The sequence below is a fragment of the Papio anubis genome, chromosome 8 (genome assembly GCF_008728515.1).
Source record: "Papio anubis isolate 15944 chromosome 8, Panubis1.0, whole genome shotgun sequence".
Lineage (NCBI taxonomy): Eukaryota > Metazoa > Chordata > Mammalia > Primates > Cercopithecidae > Papio > Papio anubis.
Genome location: NC_044983.1, coordinates 139,739,881 through 139,757,173, shown reverse-complemented (window position 1 = coordinate 139,757,173; position 17,293 = coordinate 139,739,881). Strand labels below are relative to the sequence as shown.

Sequence of the window (17,293 nt, the reverse complement as noted above, 5' to 3'; positions counted from 1 at the left end):
CCAGCTTAAAGGTGAGCCGATTGTGCTGGCCAACTCAGTCGACATCGAGACAAGAAGCGTCCACGATGCTGAAAGTCGTGGGTGAAAGTGGAAGAGAAACAGGATGTCCATGAGGCCTTAAGAAAGAATCCCCAGGCTCCTAAATGGCGGAGGAGGCGGCTGGTTCAGTAGGGGAACCCCTGAAGCGCCCAGGCGTGGGCGACCCCATTGGCTCCCTCCACGTGCCGAGCGGTTGTCTCCTGAGCTGCTCACCCCACAGTGCAGGCGCCTCGCCTCATTCTCCTCCTGTGGCCAGACCCCTGAGCCAGCTCCTTCCCCACATAAGGCCCTGAGCACACCCACCTCATGGCCCCACATGGAGTGTCCCTCGGTGCCTCCTGCCTGCGGCACCCAAACACGGAGGAGCAAACTGCGTCCAGTGGCCAGGGCCTGAAGGAGGGCTTGGGTGGCGGGGCGTGTGTCTCAGCTGCTCATCTGCTTCAGCAAGAAACAGATCCAGAACCCGAAGGGCTGCTGCTGGGGCTGCCGCCGCTGTGTGAGGGCCTGGCTTCCCCACTGTGTGAGGGCCTGGCTTCCCCAGCTGGCCTCTGCGGGGTGGCGCGGACGGACTCCGCCTGGATCCTTGGTGCCGCACGATCTGGTGCGCTGCGCGTCACAGCCCGTTTTCAGAGCCGCTGTGCCCTGGCCTGGTTTCAAAGGGTGGGATGTGGGATGAAGGTCGCCCCCGCAGCCAGTCTGTGCTGGCCGCCCAAGGGGGGCTCTTTCTGTCCTTGACCTGGGGGAGCCTTAGGCGGCCCCCGCTAGCCTGTCTGGGCCTGTTGTCCGCTGGCCCTTCTGCCCTCACCACTCGCCTCTCCTTCTGCTGAGCCCCTGGGATTAGTGCCTTTTCCCTGGAAATAAGACCCCTCACCAACCCGGTGATGGTGAGGACCAGGCCTGTCACAGGGTTAAGAGACGGATGCACGGACCCATGGTGACGCCTCCTGGCAGCGGCTTTGCTGAGAGGCGCTCTGTGCCTCTAAGTGTTTTTATTTCTGTGTAGAAATGTGGAAGAGGCCTGAGAAACATTACTGAGCTGGAGACTGTGCCCCCCAGCGGGGTCTGAGGGCCAGTGGAGACTGTGCCCCCCAGCGGGGTCTGAGGGCCAGTGGAGACCAGCCTGTGGGTCTGAGGGCCTGGGTGGAGACTGTGCACGCCTGTGGGTCTGAGGGGCCAGTGAGACTGTGCCCCCAGCAAATCTGAGGGCCGGGTGGTGACTGTGCCTGTGGTTCTGAGGGCCGGGTGGAGACTGTGGGACGCCTAGCCGGGGTCTGAGGGCCGGGTGTGGAGACTGTGCCCCCAGCTGGGTCTGAGGGCCGGGTGGGAGACCAGCCTGTGCCGGGCCCGGAGGGCCGGGTGGAGACTGTACGCCCAGCCGGGGTCTGGAGGGTCGGGTGGAGACCGGTGCCCTGCAGGGTCTGGAGGGCCCGGTGTGGAGACTGTGCCCCCCAGCGGGCCCGAGGGCCAGTGGAGACTGTGCCCCCAGCCGGGTCTGGAGGGCCGGTGGAGACCCCACGCCCCAGCTGGGTCTCGAGGGTCGGGTGGAGACTGTGCATGACGCCCAGCCGGGTCTGGAGGGCCGGGTGGAGACTGTGGCACGCCCAGCCGGGTCTGGAGGGCCGGGTGGAGACTGGGTGCCTCCCCAGCAATCTGAGGGCCGGGTGGAGACTGTGCCCCCCTGTGTTATGGGTCTGAGGGCCGGGTGGATACTGTGCCACCCAGCGGGGTCTGAGGGCCGGGTGGAGACTGTACCAGCCGGGCTCCCTCAGGGCCGGGTGGACTGTGTCACTCACGGGTCTGGGAGGGCCGGGTGGAGACTGTGCCACCCGCCCAGCGGGGTCTGGAGGGGTCGGTGGGAGACTGTGCCCCAGCAGGGTCTGGAGGGTCGTGGTGGAGACTGTGCCGCCCAGCGGGGTCTGAGGGCCGGTGGAGACTGTGCCGCCCAGCGGGGTCTGAGGGCCGGTGGAGACTGTGCCGCCCAGCGGGGTTCTCAGGGCCGGGTGGAGACTGTGCCCCCCCAGCGGGGTTCTCAGGGCCGGGTGGAGACTGTGCCACCCAGCGGGGTTCTCAGGGCCAGGGTGGAGGCTGTGCCCTCCAGCAGGGTCTGAGGGCCAGCTGCGCTCTTGGCCTTGCTACTCTGGGGGCCCTTGGGAGAACACAGCTTGGGAGCCCAGCAGCACTTAGCTGGGCCTGAGGCCCCTCCAGACCCGACCCAGAGTGGAGGTGGTGGTCCAGTTGCATCAGAGGGGCTACTGAGCAGGTGTGCAGTTGAGCAGGTGTGCAGTGGTGACTCACAGGCCCTTGCCACGATCCTGCAGGACGGAGCGGTGGGCAGTGGGGTTGTGGCCTGGGTGCCTGTGAGGACAGCAACCTGCAACCACAACCAGTATGTCCCCACGTGGCGTGGGGCCCAGGACCCCCAAAGGGCTGCACCACCCTGGGGCGCTGGAGGCTCTGGGGGCCTCCCTGGGTGCGGGGTGCTCAGGAGCGCAGCAGTCAGGGACGGACTGGGCTTGGGTTTGCTGTCCTCTGTGACAGGATTTCTGGGTTTTGCAGCTGGGGCTGGAGTCAGGGTCTGCAGGGGTGGGAGGCGCGGGTCCAGGACGCCGTGGATCCAGCCATCCTAACGCTGTCTCTCCCCAGGTTGGAGTGGGTGGAGATCATCGAACCGCGCACCCGCGAGCGCATGTACGCCAACCTGGTCACCGGTGAGTGCGTGTGGGACCCGCCGGCCGGCGTCCGCATCAAGCGCACCAGCGAGAACCAGTGGTGGGAGCTGTTCGACCCCAACACGTCCCGCTTCTACTACTACAACGCCAGCACGCAGCGCACGGTGTGGCACCGGCCGCAGGGCTGCGACATCATCCCGCTGGCCAAGCTGCAGACGCTGAAGCAGAACACGGAATCCCCGCGCGCCTCGGCCGAGAGCAGCCCCGGGCGCGGCAGCAGCGTCAGCCGCGAGGGCAGCACCAGCTCTTCCCTGGAGCCCGAGCCCGACACCGAGAAGGCGCAGGAGTTGCCAGCGAGGACCGGGCGGCCCGCGGCGTTTGGGGCCTTGAAGGAGGACAGTGGCAGGTGAGGGCGGGGGCAGGTGCTGTGGGCGGGGCCAGGTGAGTAGAGTGGACGGGGCCAGGTGAGAGCAGGACTGCTGAGGGTGGTGGGCGGGGCCGGGTGAGGGCTGTGGGCGGGGACCCAGGGGACTCAGTGTCCCTGCGAGTGGCCAGAGCCTCGTCCTTGGCTGTGGCAGTCACCGCTACTGTCCCCAGTGAGCACTTTCCTGTCTCTCTGGGCAGCAGAGCCTGAGGCTCAGCCTCAGGTTTCTGGGTCCTCCAACTCTCCCTCTCGTTGGCCCAGCCCTGGCAGGTGGTGATTCCTGAGGGCAGTGTCTGAGGGGCTCACCCAGCTCTCTCTGCTGATGGGAGATGCAGATGTGGGGATTTGGGTGCAGGTGTGGGGTATGTGGACCGGGGGGGGCCCAGGTGGGGGGTGCAGATCAGTGTGGACACAGCTGAGGGGTCTGAGCAAGCTTGGAGGTGGCCCTCCAGAGTCACAGTGGCTCTGAAGGAGCACAGCCTATGTTGGTGGGAGCCAAGGAGACCCCTGCCCTCAGAAGCAGGAAGAGGTCAGGGTAGAGCACAAGGGCCCCCAGGTGAGTGCACCTTAGGAAGCGAGTCCAGAGAGGACAGTGGGGAAGGGCTGAGGCAGGCGGCAGACAGGCAGGACAGTGGGGAAGAGCCGAGGCAGGCTGGACAGTGGGGAAGGGCTGAGGCAGGTGGCAGACAGGCAGGACAGTGGGGAAGAGCCGAGGCAGGCTGGACAGTGGGGAAGGGCTGAGGCAGGTGGCAGACAGGCAGGACAGTGGGGAAGAGCTAAGGCAGGTGCCTCATGGCGGGTACAGGGTGTGCTCTGGGGTCCCATGGGGTCATGGATGGCGAAGGTAAGACTCTGGCCCAGGGACAGGAGGCCAGGCCTTCCCAGAGCCCAGGCTGTGGACCAGGGCAGACAGAAGCCTGGCCACTGCAGGGGCGGATAGAGGCTCCTCGGAGAGGATGGAGGAGAGGCTGGACCCCAGGGAGAGAAAGGCAGGGGATTGGTCTCCCCCAGTACCAGAGTTTCGGTGCTTGGCTGAGGTTGCCAGGGGAGCTGAGGCCCAGGGGATTTCTGCAGAGGTGGGAAGGAGCCTGTTGGACTGCTGGGCTCATCTGAGGCTTCAGAAGAGGGATTCAGAGCATACCACAGAGCTTAGAGGACAGCAGGTTTCCGTCCTACCCTGCTGAGGTGCAGGCACAGAGGGAGGCAGGCAGCAGGTTCACCCTGTGGACCCAGCCTGGCAGGATGAAAGGGAGGCCAGGGATGGAGCCTGCTGCAGACTGGGCGGGAGGTGGGGCAAATCAGGTGTGGAGGAGCCACTGGAGCACACCAGGAAGATGGTGTTGACGTCGGCATTCAGGGCGGAGTGAACAGTGGAGGCTCGGGTGTGGCGTGGGTGAGCAATGCAGAAGGTGGGCACAGGGAGGACCAGAGCCTACATTTCACATCCCACCAGCAAATATGAGGGTTCAAAGTTATCCACAGCCTTACCAACACTACTTACTTTCCTTTTTAGATTTCTTTTAGCTATTGTAGCCAGTAGTTTGTCCTTCACAGTTTTGGTTTGCATTTCCTTAATAACTAATGATATTGAGCCTTTCTTCACTTCTCTTTCTTTTTGAGATGAGTTCCGCCTCTGTCACCCGGGCCGGAGTGCAATGGTGCCATCTTGGCTCGCTGCAGGCTCCGCCTCCCAGGTTCACACCACTCTCCTGCCTCAGCCTCCCTGGTAGCTGGGACTACAGGCACCCACCACCACACCCGGCTAATTTTTTGTATTTCTAGTAGAGACGTGGCTTCACCATGTTAGTCAGGATGGTCTCAATCTCCTGACCTCGTGATCCACCCACCTCAGCCTCCAAAGTGCTGGGATTACAGGCGTGAGCCACTGCGCCTGGCCCCTTTTTTCACTATCTTGATGATATCGTTTGAAAAACAAAGGTTTTTGTTGTTTTTGTTTTGTTTGTTTTTGAGACAGTGTCTCTGTCTCTGGGGCTGGAGTGCAGTGGTGCAATCTCAGCTCACTGCAGCCCCCACCTCCTGGGCCCAAGTGACCCTCCCACCTCAGCCCCCCAAATAGCTGGGACTACACCCGACTTATTTTTGTATTTTTTTTGTAGAGATGGGGATTTCACTGTGTTGCCCAGGCTGGTCTCCAACTCCTGAGCCCAGGCAGTCTGCCCCCTATGCCTCCCAAAGCTCTGGGATTACAGACATGAGCCAGCGTGCATGGCCAAAGTACAAAGTTTTTACTTTTGGCCAAGAAAGGTGGTGCACACCTGTAATCCCAGCACTTTTCGAGGCCAAAGAGGGCAGAACACTTGAGGCCAGGAGTTTGAGACTAGCCTGGCCAATGTGGCAGAACCCTGTCTCTACTAAAAGTACCAAAATTAGCTGGGAGTGGTTGTCCACACCTGTAATCCCAGCTACTCGGGTGGTTGAGGAAGGAGAATCACTTGAAGCCAGGAGGTGGAGATTGCAGTTAGCTAAGATCGCACCACTGTACCCTAGGCTGGGTGACAGAGTGAGACTCTGTCTCTAAAAAATATATATATATATATGTGTGTATATATATATATATATAGACTAGTCGTAGATTTGGGTTTATTTCCTGGCCTCTCAATTGATTTGCATTGATCCATATGCCAGTACCACATTGTTTTGATCACTGTAGCTTTGTAATATGTTTTGAAACTGGAAAGTGTGAGTCTTCCAGCTTTATTCTCATTTTTCAAGGTTGTTCTGGCTATTTGGAGCCCCTTGCAGTTCCATATGAATTTGGGGATTGGCTTTTTCACTTCTTTTAACAACAACAACAACAAAAAGAAAGCTTTTGGAATTTTGGATCTGTGTGGGGGATTGTGTTGGATCTGCAAGGTGGTATTTCATCCAAGCAATATTAATTTTTTTTTTTTTCTGGAGATGGAGTCTCACTCTGTCGCCCAGGCTGGAGTACAGTGGCACGATCTAGGCTCATCGCAAGCTCCGCCTCCTGGGTTTACGCCATTCTCCTACCTCAGCCTCCCAAGTAGCTGGGACTACAGGCGCCTGCCACCATGCCTGGCTAATTTTTTGTCTTTTAGTAGAGACGAGGTTTCACCATGTTAGCCAGAATGGTCTCGATCTCCTGACCTCGTGATCCACCCACCTCAGCCTCCCAAAGTGCTGGGACTACAGGTGTGAGCCACCACACCAGGCCTAATTTTCTAATCCATGAACAGAGGATGTCTTTTCATTTGCTTGTGTCTGATTTTTCTTAGCAGTGTTTTATATTTTCTAGTGTATAGTCCTTTCACCTCCCTGGTAAAGTTTATTCCTAGATATGTTCTTCTTTTCGATGCTGTTGTAAGTGGAATTTTTTTGTTTGTTTCTGGATTGTCCATTATGGTGTATGGAAACATAACTGATTGTGTGTTGTTCTTGTATTGTGCAACTTTGCTGAATTTCTGTGTTAGCTGTAGTAACCTTTTATATTATCTGGGATTTTCTATATATAGGACTGTGTCATCTGTGGTTAGTGATCGTCTTACATCTTCCTTTCCAATTTGGATGCCTTTTTCTTCTTCTCAACTGATTGCTCTGCGTAGGATTTCCAGTGTAGTGTTGAATGGCAGTGGTGAAAGGGGCTTCCTTGTTCTGCCCTGATCTCAGGGGGAAAGCTTCCAGTCTTTTCTATTGAGCAGGTTCCTTGATACTCCTTGTGTTCTCAGTGGTTTTATCATGTGGATTTTGTCAAATGCCTTTTCTGCATCAGTTGAGATGATCATGTGGTCCCCCCCTCAGTCTGTCTATCAGTGTGGTTCATTACACTGGCTGGTGCCGTGTTGAACCATCCTCGAGTGTGTATTCCGGTCGTCACAGCAGCATCTGTGTGCATCTGAAAACCAGAGGAACCGCTGGGCGCGGTGGCTCACGCCTGTAATCCCAGCACTTTGGGCGGCCGAGATGGGTGGATCACGAGGTCAGGAGATCGAGACCATCCTGGCTAACATGGTGAAACCCCGTCTCTACTAAAAGTATAAAACTTAGCCAGGTGCAGTGGTGGGCACCTGTAGTCCCAGCTACACAGGAGGCTGAGGCAGGAGAATGGCGTGAACCCGGGAGGCGGAGCTTGCAGTAAGTGGAGATCGCACCATTGCACTCTAGCCTGGGCAACAGAGCGAGACTCCATCTCAAAAAAAAAAAAGAAAACCAGAGGAACCTCCGTGTGGACTTTCATGTGATCCATGAGACCCATGTGAGCAGTCTCATGCCTGCAGTTAAGCACACACCAGAGCAGGCCAGGAGTCCTTGCCCTCCAGCAGCATTTCCCAAAGGAGATGATACCGAAAGGTACAGAATTTAGACTGTGTGGAGGTTAAGGAATAAAGGATGTTTGTGACGTGTACAGGTGGAGCTCCGTGGAAAGGTGACTGCAGCATCTGGTTTATGGTTTAAATGAAATAAGCGAAACACAAACCTATTGGTTTGCTGCAAATACTGACGGCAGTTAAATCCTATGGTCCCTCTGGAGAACAGCTTCTCCCAGCCAGAAACGGGCAGGAGCTCATCTTGCACAAGTCGAAGCCAGATTTATAACTCTCCCTCAAGAGCCTGTGCTGTGCTGCAGCGCTAGAATCTCCTGTTTCCTCTCACTGAGCAGAACGGACAGCTTCGGGCCTGCAGAGAACTCCTCAGAGAATTGCTATCAGAGAGGCCGTGGGTCTGGCCTTAGCCCTGCCCTGTCACCCATGGCTCAGGGCCCACTCTCTGGGGACTGGAGTGTCCATCTCTTTTCAAAAATATCTCAGAAATTCTGGGGTGATGTGGGGCTATTGGGGCCAGGACTTCCATGAGAAGCTCTGTTGGAGTTTTTTTTTTCTTTCTTTCTTTCTTTTTTTTTTGAGACAGAGTCTCGCTCTGTTGCCCAGGCTGGAGTGCGGTGGCACAATCTCAGTTCACTGCAACCTCTGCTTCCCGGGTTCAAGCGATTCTCCTGCCTCAGCCTCCCGAGTAGCTGGGACTACAGGCGCCCGCCACCTCGCCCGGCTAATTTTTGTATTTTTAGTAGCGACAAGGTTTCACCACGTTGGACAGGATGGTCTCGATCTCTTAACCTCGTGATCCGCCCACCTCAGCCTCCCAAAGTGCTGGGATTACAGGCGTGAGCCGCTGCTCCCGGCCACTCTGTTGGGATTTTGACTAGAATTGTGTTGAATTATGGATTAGTTTGGGTAGATAGGTGTCTTTATAATACAGTCATGTGCCACATAACATTTCAGTCAGCAGCACGCTGCATATATGAGAGTGGTCTCATGGATTATAATGGAGCTGAAAATTTTATATGACCTAGTGTGGTTGTGTACAACACTGTAGTCACAAGTCTGCGGTGACGCCGGTGTAAATAGACCCACCGTGCTGCGGTTCGTGCAGAGGACAGCACGTGTGGTCGTGAAGGGTGCACGGCACTTCATCATGATGATGATACATGACTATGTCACTGGTTTATTATTCACTCTACTATAGTTTTTATCATTTAGTGTGCACTTACTTAAAAAAAAAATGCCTTGAAGTCAACTTTTAGAGTTTGTGGTGCCATTGTTTCTCTTTGGTTAGAATTTGCCTCCTTCATCCATCCGGTCTATTTCTTGTAAATGATGTATAGCCGTTTGGCTTATATTTTAAATCTAGTCCAAACACCCGTCTTTTGTTTGGGAGGATTGTTACAGTCATTGATGAGATTGCCGCTGTAATAAGAGGGTTTAGTTCATCATCTCATGTTCTGCTCGGCTTATAAGCTTTTTTTTTCTTTCTTTTTTTTTTTTTTTTGAGACAGAGTTTCATTCTTGTCACCTAGGCTGGAGTGCAATGGCACGATCTCAGCTCACGGCAACCTCCACCTCCCAGGATCAAGCAATTTTCCTGCCTTGGCCTCCTGAGTAGCTGGGATTACAGGCATGAGCCACCACGCCTGGTTAATTGTTGTATTTTTAGTAGAGATGTGGTTTCACCATGTTGGCCAGGCTGGTCTCGAACTCTTGACCTCTAGTAATCTGCCCGCCCCAACTTCCCAAAGTGCTGGAATTACAGGCCTGAGCCACTGCGCCAGCCTCAGCATATAAGCTTTTCTGTTGTCCTCTCTGTCTTCATGTTCCCCACACCTACTACTCTGTGTCTTATTGACATTCGGATGGATATCTTCCTGCCCTTGCCCTGATGTTTCTGTCTCTCCAAGTGTGCCAACTTTATGGAAGGAAAATTGAAAGGCAATAAACCACACACTTTTAAAGCAGTATTTTGATAGGTCTTGTATGTATACACCCATGACCATCACCACAATTAAGGCACTTTCCACTGGTGCCAGAAGCCTCCTTGCCCTCCTGTCCCCCCGCCTGTCTCTGCACAATCCGCCACGTTCCTAAGGAACCATCCATCTACCTCTTTCACTGTAGATTAGTTTGTGTTTTGTAGAATTTTACATAAAAGGGCTCAAGCAGTATGCTCTCTTTTTTGTCATCTTCCACCGCATGTAACTGCTTTGACATGTTGTTGCATGTATCAGTATTTATTCCTTTTTCACTGCCTAGTAGGTACCACTGTATGGATGTACTACCTTTTGATAGGCATTGGGGTTGTTTGGAGGTTTGGGCTATTACAGATAAAACTGCTGTGAGGCCGGGCGCAGTGGCTCAAGCCTGTAATCCCAGCACTTTGGGAGGCCGAGACGGGCGGATCACAAGGTCAGGAGATCGAGACCATCCTGGCTAACCTGGTGAAACCCTGTCTCTACTAAAAAATACAAAAAACTAGCCGGGCGAGGTGGCGGCGCCTGTAGTCCCAGCTACTTGGGAGGCTGAGGCAGGAGAATGGCGTAAACCCGGGAGGCAGAGCTTGCAGTGAGCTGAGATCTGGCCACTGCACTCCAGCCTGGGTGACAGAGCTGCCTGGGTGACAGAACGAGACTCCGTCTCAAAAAAAACCAAACAAACAAACAAAAAAAACTGCTGTGAACGTTCATGTACAAGTCTTTGTTTGGACATACATTTTTATTTCTCTCAAAATACCCAGGAGTATTTTGAGGCTCTGTAGTTAGGTACATAAACATTTAGGATTATGTCTTCTTGACAGATCAATCCCGTCATCATTGACCCTCTTTGTTCCTAGAAATATTCTTTGCTCCAAAATCTACTTACATTAATATTGGCACTCCAGCTTTCTTTTGATTCGTGTTAGCATGGTACTTCTTTTTTCAACCTTTTACTTTTTACCTGTTCTTTTGTCTTTATTATGATTTTTCTTGTAGTCATCATATTATTAGGTCACATGTTTTTATTCAATCTGAACATCCCTGCCTGTTTATTGGGGGATTTAGACCATTAACACAATGCGATGATGTATATGGTTAGGCTTAAATCTGTCATCTTGCTGTTTGGTTTGTTGTCTCTTTTGTTCTCAATCCCTTTTTCTTTTTTTTTTTTTTCCTTCTGCATTAATCAAGCATTTTTAAATTCACGTTTATCTCCTTTTGTTGGATTCTTAATTATGGTCTTTGCTATTTGTTAGTGATTGTTTTAGGGTTTATGTATTATCTTATCTTAACTTATCATCATCAACTTTCAAATGATATTATCCCGCTTCATAAATGATGTAAGAACCTAACAGCATTTATTAGGCTCCATTTCTCTCCAATTTTGTCCTGTTGCTGTCAAGTATGTTACTTTTCTACATGTTATCAATGTCTCAATACATTGTTATCATTTTTACTTTAAACAGTCAGGTATCATTTAAAGAGATTTTAATACTAAGCAAACATTTCTACATCAGCCCACACAGTTCCTGTTTCCCGTGCTCTTGATTGCTTATGTGGATCCAGATTCATGTCCATCTGGTGGCATTTCTTTCTGCTTCAAGGACTTCATGTAACATTTACTGAAGTGCAAGTCTGCTGCTGGTAATGACTTCTTTTAGCTTTTGTGTTTTTGAAAAAGTCTTCCATCATTTTTTTTTTTTTTTTGAGACGGAATCTCACTCTGTTGCCCAGGCTGGAGTGCAGTGGTGTGATCTCAGCTCACTGCAACTGCTGCCCGCCAGGTTCATGTGATTCTCCTGCCTTAGCCTCCCGAGTAGCTGGGACTACAGGCGTGCACCACCACACCCTGCTAATTTTTGTATTTTTTTGATAAAGACAGGATTTCACCATGTTGGCCGGGCTGATCTCGAACTCCTGACCTCAGTTAATCTGCCCACCTCAGCCTTCCAAAGTGCTGGGATTACAGGCATCAGCCACCACGCCTGGCCTCATCTTCATTTTTGAAGGCTACTTTTGCTGGGTGTAGGTTAAGATTTATTCTTTTTGCCACTTCATTGTCTTCTGGCTTGCATTATTTCTAACAAGAAATCAGCTGTCATTCTTATCTTTGTATTTCTTTACATAACGTGTCTTTTAACTCTAACTCCTTTCTTTTTTTTTTTTTGAGATGGAGTCTTACTCTGTCACCTAGGCTGGATACAGTGGTGTGATCTCGGCTCACTGCAGCCTCTGCCTCCTGGTTTCCAGCAAATCTCCTGCCCCAGTCTCCCAAGTATCTGGGATTAGAGGCATGCACCACCATGCCCAGCTAATTTTCTATTTTTAGTAGAGCCAGGGTTTCAACATGTTGGCTAGGCTGGCCTCAAACTCCTGACCTCAAGTGATCTGCCCACCTTGGCCTCCCAAAGTGCTGGGATTACAGGCATGAGCCACCATACCCAGCCGATTTCATTGTTTTTTTGAGACAGGGTCTGGCTCTGTCACCCAGGCTGGAGTGGAATGGCATGATCTCTGCTCATTGCACCCCTTTGCCTCCCAGTCTCAAACCATCCCCTGACCTCAGCACCTGAGACCACAGGTGCCCACCACCACACCCAGCTTGTTTTTGTATTTTTGGTAGAGATGGGGTTTTACCATGTTGCCCAGGGTGGTCTCAAACTCTTGGACTCAAGCGATCCACCTGCCTTGGCCCCCAAAGTGCTGAATTTACAGGAGTGAGCCACCACACCTGGCTCTAGCTCCTTTATTTTCTCTGTTTTGCTCATTTTAAGCAATTTGCTTAAGATAGGCGTTTATGTCATTTTCTTCATGTTTCTTATGCTTGGGGTTCATGTAGCTTCTTGGACCTATCAGTTTATAGTCTTCATCACGTTTGAGAAATTTTCAGTCATTTTTTTTCTTCCAAAACAAAACTTTTTTTTTTTTTTTTTTTTTTTTTTTAAGGCAGGGTCTCGCTCTGTAGCCCAGGCTGAAGTGCAGTGGCACAATCACAAATGATGGCAGCCTCAACCTCCTGGGCTCAAGCGATCCTCCCAATCCTCCCACCTCTGCTTCCTGAGTAGCTGGGACCACAAGCTTACACACCTCCATACCTTGCCAAATTTTTTTTTTTTCTGTAGAGATGGTGTCTCTCTGTGTTTCCCAGGCTGGTGTCAAACTCCTGGGCTCAAGCGATCCTCCCATCTCAGCCTCCCATAGTGCGACAAGTGTGAGCCACTGTGCCTGGCCCTTTCCTTAGATTCTGTGTGTGCCCAAACCCCCACCCAGCACTCCAGTTACGTTTCAGGTCACTTGAAGTCGTCCTGCAGCTCTCTGACTCCATGGGATGATTTCCTCTTCTCTTTTCTTTCCTTTTCTTTCCTTTTTTAAGATGGAGTCAGCCGGGCTCAGTGGCTCAAGCCTGTAATCCCAGCACTGTGGGAGGCCGAGACGGGTGGATCACAAGGTCAGGCAATCGAGACCATCCTGGCTAACACGGTGAAACCCCGTCTCTACTAAAAAAATACAAAAAAAAAAAAAAGCAGGGGGGGGAGGTGGGGGAGCTTGTGGTCCCAGCTACTCAGGAAGCAGAGGTGGGAGGATTGGGAGGATCGCTTGAGCCCAGGAGGTTGAGGCTGCCATCATTTGAAACCCTGTCTCTACAAAAAAAACACAAAAAAAAAAAAAAGTAGCCGGGCAAGGTGGCGGTGCCTGTAGTCCCAGCTACTCCGGAGGCTGAGGCAGGAGAATGGTGTGAACCTGGGAGGCGGAGCTTGCAGTGAGCTGAGATCCGGCCACTGCACTCCAGCCTGGGCGGCAGAGCGAGACTCCGTCTCAAAAAATAAAAAAATAAAAAATAAATAAAATAAAATAAAAAAGATGAAATCTCGCTCTATCGCCCAGGCTGGAGTGCAGTGGCACAATCTCGGCTCACTGCAACCTCCACCTCCTGGGTTCAAGCGATTCCCTGCCTCAGCCTCCCGAGTGACTGGGATTACAGGCACACGCCACCACACCTGGCTAATTTTTGTATTTTTAGTAGAGACATGGTTTCACCACATTGCCCAGGCTGACCTTGTACTCCTGACCTCAAGTGATCCACCTGCCTTGGCCTCCCTGAGTAGTGGGATTACAGGCATGAACCACTGCGCTCAATCCCACTTTCTCTTTTCTTTGTTTTTCCTCTTTGTTTTTTGTAGGTTTAATTTTGGATCATTTCTATTGTTGTGCTTTCAAATTCACTAAACTTTTTTTTCTTTCTAGTGGTGGATTTGATTTTGTTTTGTTTTGAGGCAAGGCCTTGCTGTTGCCCAGGCTGGAATGCAGTGATGCAGTCTCGGCTCACTGCAGCCTCAACCTCCTGGGCCCAGACAATCCTCTCAGCCTCCCAAGTAGCTGAGACTACAGGCACATGTTACCACACTGGGCTAATTTATATATATATAATTTTTTTTTTTTTGAGATGGAATTTCACTCTTGTTTCCCGGGCTGAAGTGCAATGGTGCAATCTCGGCTCACAGCAACGTCTGCCTCCCAGGTTCAAGCGATTCTCCTGTCTCAGCCTCCCAAGTAGCTAGGATTACATGCACATGCTTCCGTGCCCGGCTAATTTTTGTGTTTTTTAGGAGAGACAGGCTCACTCATATTAGGGGCTGGTCTCAACTCCCTGACCTCAGATGATCCGCCCCGCCTGGACCATACAGATCAGAGTCACTGTGCCTAGCCAATTTTTTACTTTTTTTTTTTTTTAAGAGATCTCACTATGTTGCCTAGGCTGGTCTCAGACTCCTGGCCTCAAGTGGTCCTCCCGCCTCAGCCCCTCAGAGTGCTCGTATTATAGGTGTGAGCCTCTATGCCCAGCCCCAGTGTATTTTTCATTTCAGACATCATAATGCTTATCTCTAAAGCTTTGATTGGGTTCTTTTTTGTGTATTTTATGTCTCTACTTAACATATTCAGTCATTTCTCTAGCTTTTTGAACATACGGACTTTAGTAACTTTTAATGTCTTTCTCAATGGCTATCATTTGTGTCAATTTGGGGTTAGATTCAGCTGATTGAGTTTTCTTATAATTGTTCCCCCTTTTTTCCCCTTCTCCAAGTTATTGGTAGAGATTCCGTGCATTTTGAGCAAGAACTTAAATCTTGTGAGCAAAAGTTGTTTGATATATGAGGAGAAGCCATCCCAGCAGAGGAAGCACCAGTGCCACGTCCTGAGAAGGAAGAGTATTTGGTGTGCTCAGGGAACAACGGGGGGCTGGTGCTGTTGCTCCGAGAAACCAAAAGGAGTTGGCATTCCTATCAGAACCAATTGCAGATGTTCATCTGTTGTTATTTGTGATGACATTTTACACGCTTCATCTGCAAAAATGTCTTTTTACACAGATAGATACTGCCAAATACTGGTATCAGTCCATGAGCATATGATTTGGAAGACATTTATCAAATTCTGCTGGATCTATATTTTGAGCTCAGAAAATATATCTGCTGCAAATTTGTGTGGGAATGGAAATCTCACTTTCTGTTTTAATTTTAGACACCATGGGAAGTAGATAAAGCAGCTTGACATTACTTTTTTTTTTTTCTTTTTTTTGAGACAGAGTCTCGCTCTGTTGCCCAGGCTAGAGTGCAGTGGCGCCATCTCAGCTCACTGCAAGCTCCACCTCCCAGGTTCATAACTCTCCTGCTTCAGTCTCCCGAGTAGCTGGGACTACAGGCTCCTGCCACCACACCTGGCTAATTTTTTGTGTTTTTAGTAGAGACCAGCTTTCACTGTATTAGGATAGTCTAGATCTCCTGACCTCGTGATCCGCCCGCCTCTGGCTCCCAAAATGCTGGGATTACAGGCGTGAGCCACTGCGCCCAGCCAACATTACTTATGATTCAGACGTTAGTTGTCATCGAAATAACTTCACTGCAATATAAGTTTCACACGTAAGCACCGTTTGCTTTGTAATGTTAGGTTGAATTCATTAAGAAATGTTGTCAAGTCTGCAACAAAAATTAATTTCCAAAGTCATTAATTGTGCATTTATTTATTTTAATTAGTTAATTTTTTTTAGAGACAAGGTCTTGCTGTTACCCATGCTAGAATGCAGTGGTGTAATCACAGCTCACTGCAGCCTTGAACTCCTGGACTCCAGTGATCTTCCTCCAGAGCAGCTAGGACTATAGGCATATGCCACTGTGCCCAGCTAATTTTCTTTTCTTTTCTTTCTTTTTTTTTTTTTTTTTTTTTTGTAGAGATAAGGTCTCACTATCTTGCCAGGCTGGTCTTGAACTCCTCGCCTCAAGTGATCCTCTTAACTCAGCCCCCTAAAGCATTGGGATTTTAGGGCTGAGCCATGATTCCCAGCCCTTTTTAGTGTTTAACAGTGGTTGAGGGAGGTTTTTCTCATGAAGAAAATTTTAGTCTTGGCCCAGAGTTTTCTAAAAAATGACAGTAAAACTTTGCCACTGCTAAGCTGTTGAACTTTGTGTGCTCAGGAATGTGAGAATATGTATCATCGATTTCTGACAAAAATTCATGGAACTAATGATGGCTAAGTCATGAGAATGCATGGAGTTCATGTTGACGCCACTGTTTCAGTAACTCCTAATAGATGCAAATATTTTTTACAAAGTATCTGCTAATGAATAACATAATCAACATAGGCTTATATTTTCATATGATCTTCAGTTTTCATATGCTTTGTAAGTTTGTCTAAGTAAGCCTTTTCTGATCCATGTATATTCTTAGCATGATCAGTTGTAGTTCATCTTAGTAGATTCCACTTCAGGTCATACAAAATTAGTATTTTTACAACTTATTTGAAAATACTGTGTGTTCCAGTTGTTCCACATAGAGCAAGTGATAGAGGCTAATTTTTTGGTCACTTCAAGCTCAACATTGACTCCTTCAAACACAGCAGTACCAGTAACATCTGTCAGCTCATCAAGAGCCAAGGAAACCACTGGGGTCCTATGGAAACCACCGGAGTGAGTCCGATGAAAACCACTGAAGTCCAGTGGAAACCACTAGGGTCTGATGGAAACCACTGGGGTCTGATGGAAACCACTGGGGTCTGATGGAAACCACTAGAGTGTGATGGAAACCACTGGAATCTGATGGAAACCACTGGAGTGTGATGGAAACCACTGGAGTCTGATGGAAACCACTGGGGTCTGTTGGTGCAGAACAGGCGTGCTGGGTGGGCTGCAGCAGGACAGGTGGAGACAGCGTGGGACTGCTGATGGGAAGCCACTGGAGTCTGATGGAAACCACTGGAGTGTGATGGAAACCACTTTGGAGTCTGATGGAAACCACTGGGGTCTGATGGAAACCACTGGAGGGTGATGGAAACCACTGGAGTGTGATAGAAACCACTGGAGTGTGATAGAAACCACTGGAGTGTGATGGAAACCACTGAGTCACAGTGGAAGCCACACTAGGGTCTGATGGAAACCACTGGGTCTGATGAAACCAGGTGTGATGAAGCACTGGAGTCTGATGGAAACCACTGGAGTGTGATGGAAACCACTGGAGTCTGATGGAAACCACTGGGGTCTGATGGAAACCACTGGGTCTGATGGAAACCACTGGAGGCTGATGGAAACCACTGGAGTGTGATGGAAACCACTGGAGTCTGATGGAAACCACTGGGGTCTGATGCAAACCACTGGAGGTGATGGGAAACCGCAGGTGTGATAGAAACCTGGAGTGTGATGGAAACCACTGGCGTGTGACGGAAACCACGGGGGTCTGACGGAAACCACTGGAGTGTGACAGAAACCACTGGAGTGTGACGGAAACCACTGGAGTGTGGTGGGAACCACTGGGGTCCAACGGAAACCACTGGGGTCTGACGGAAGCCACTGGAGTGTGGTGGAAACCACTGGGGTCCGATGGAAACCACTG

The 17,293-nt window shown here is 50.8% G+C and overlaps 1 protein-coding gene across 2 annotated transcripts in view; it reads left to right on the top strand.

The window, feature by feature from the left end:
• The window catches only part of ARHGAP39 (Rho GTPase activating protein 39), a 142,874-nt gene that overhangs the window by 93,866 nt on the left and 31,715 nt on the right, over nucleotides 1–17,293 (top strand). For both annotated transcript variants that reach the window (XM_003903285.3, XM_009213812.3), the window contains exon 3: nucleotides 2,683–3,114. In XM_003903285.3, coding sequence (XP_003903334.1) covers nucleotides 2,683–3,114 — 432 coding nt within the window. The remainder of the gene's footprint in view (nucleotides 1–2,682; nucleotides 3,115–17,293) is intronic.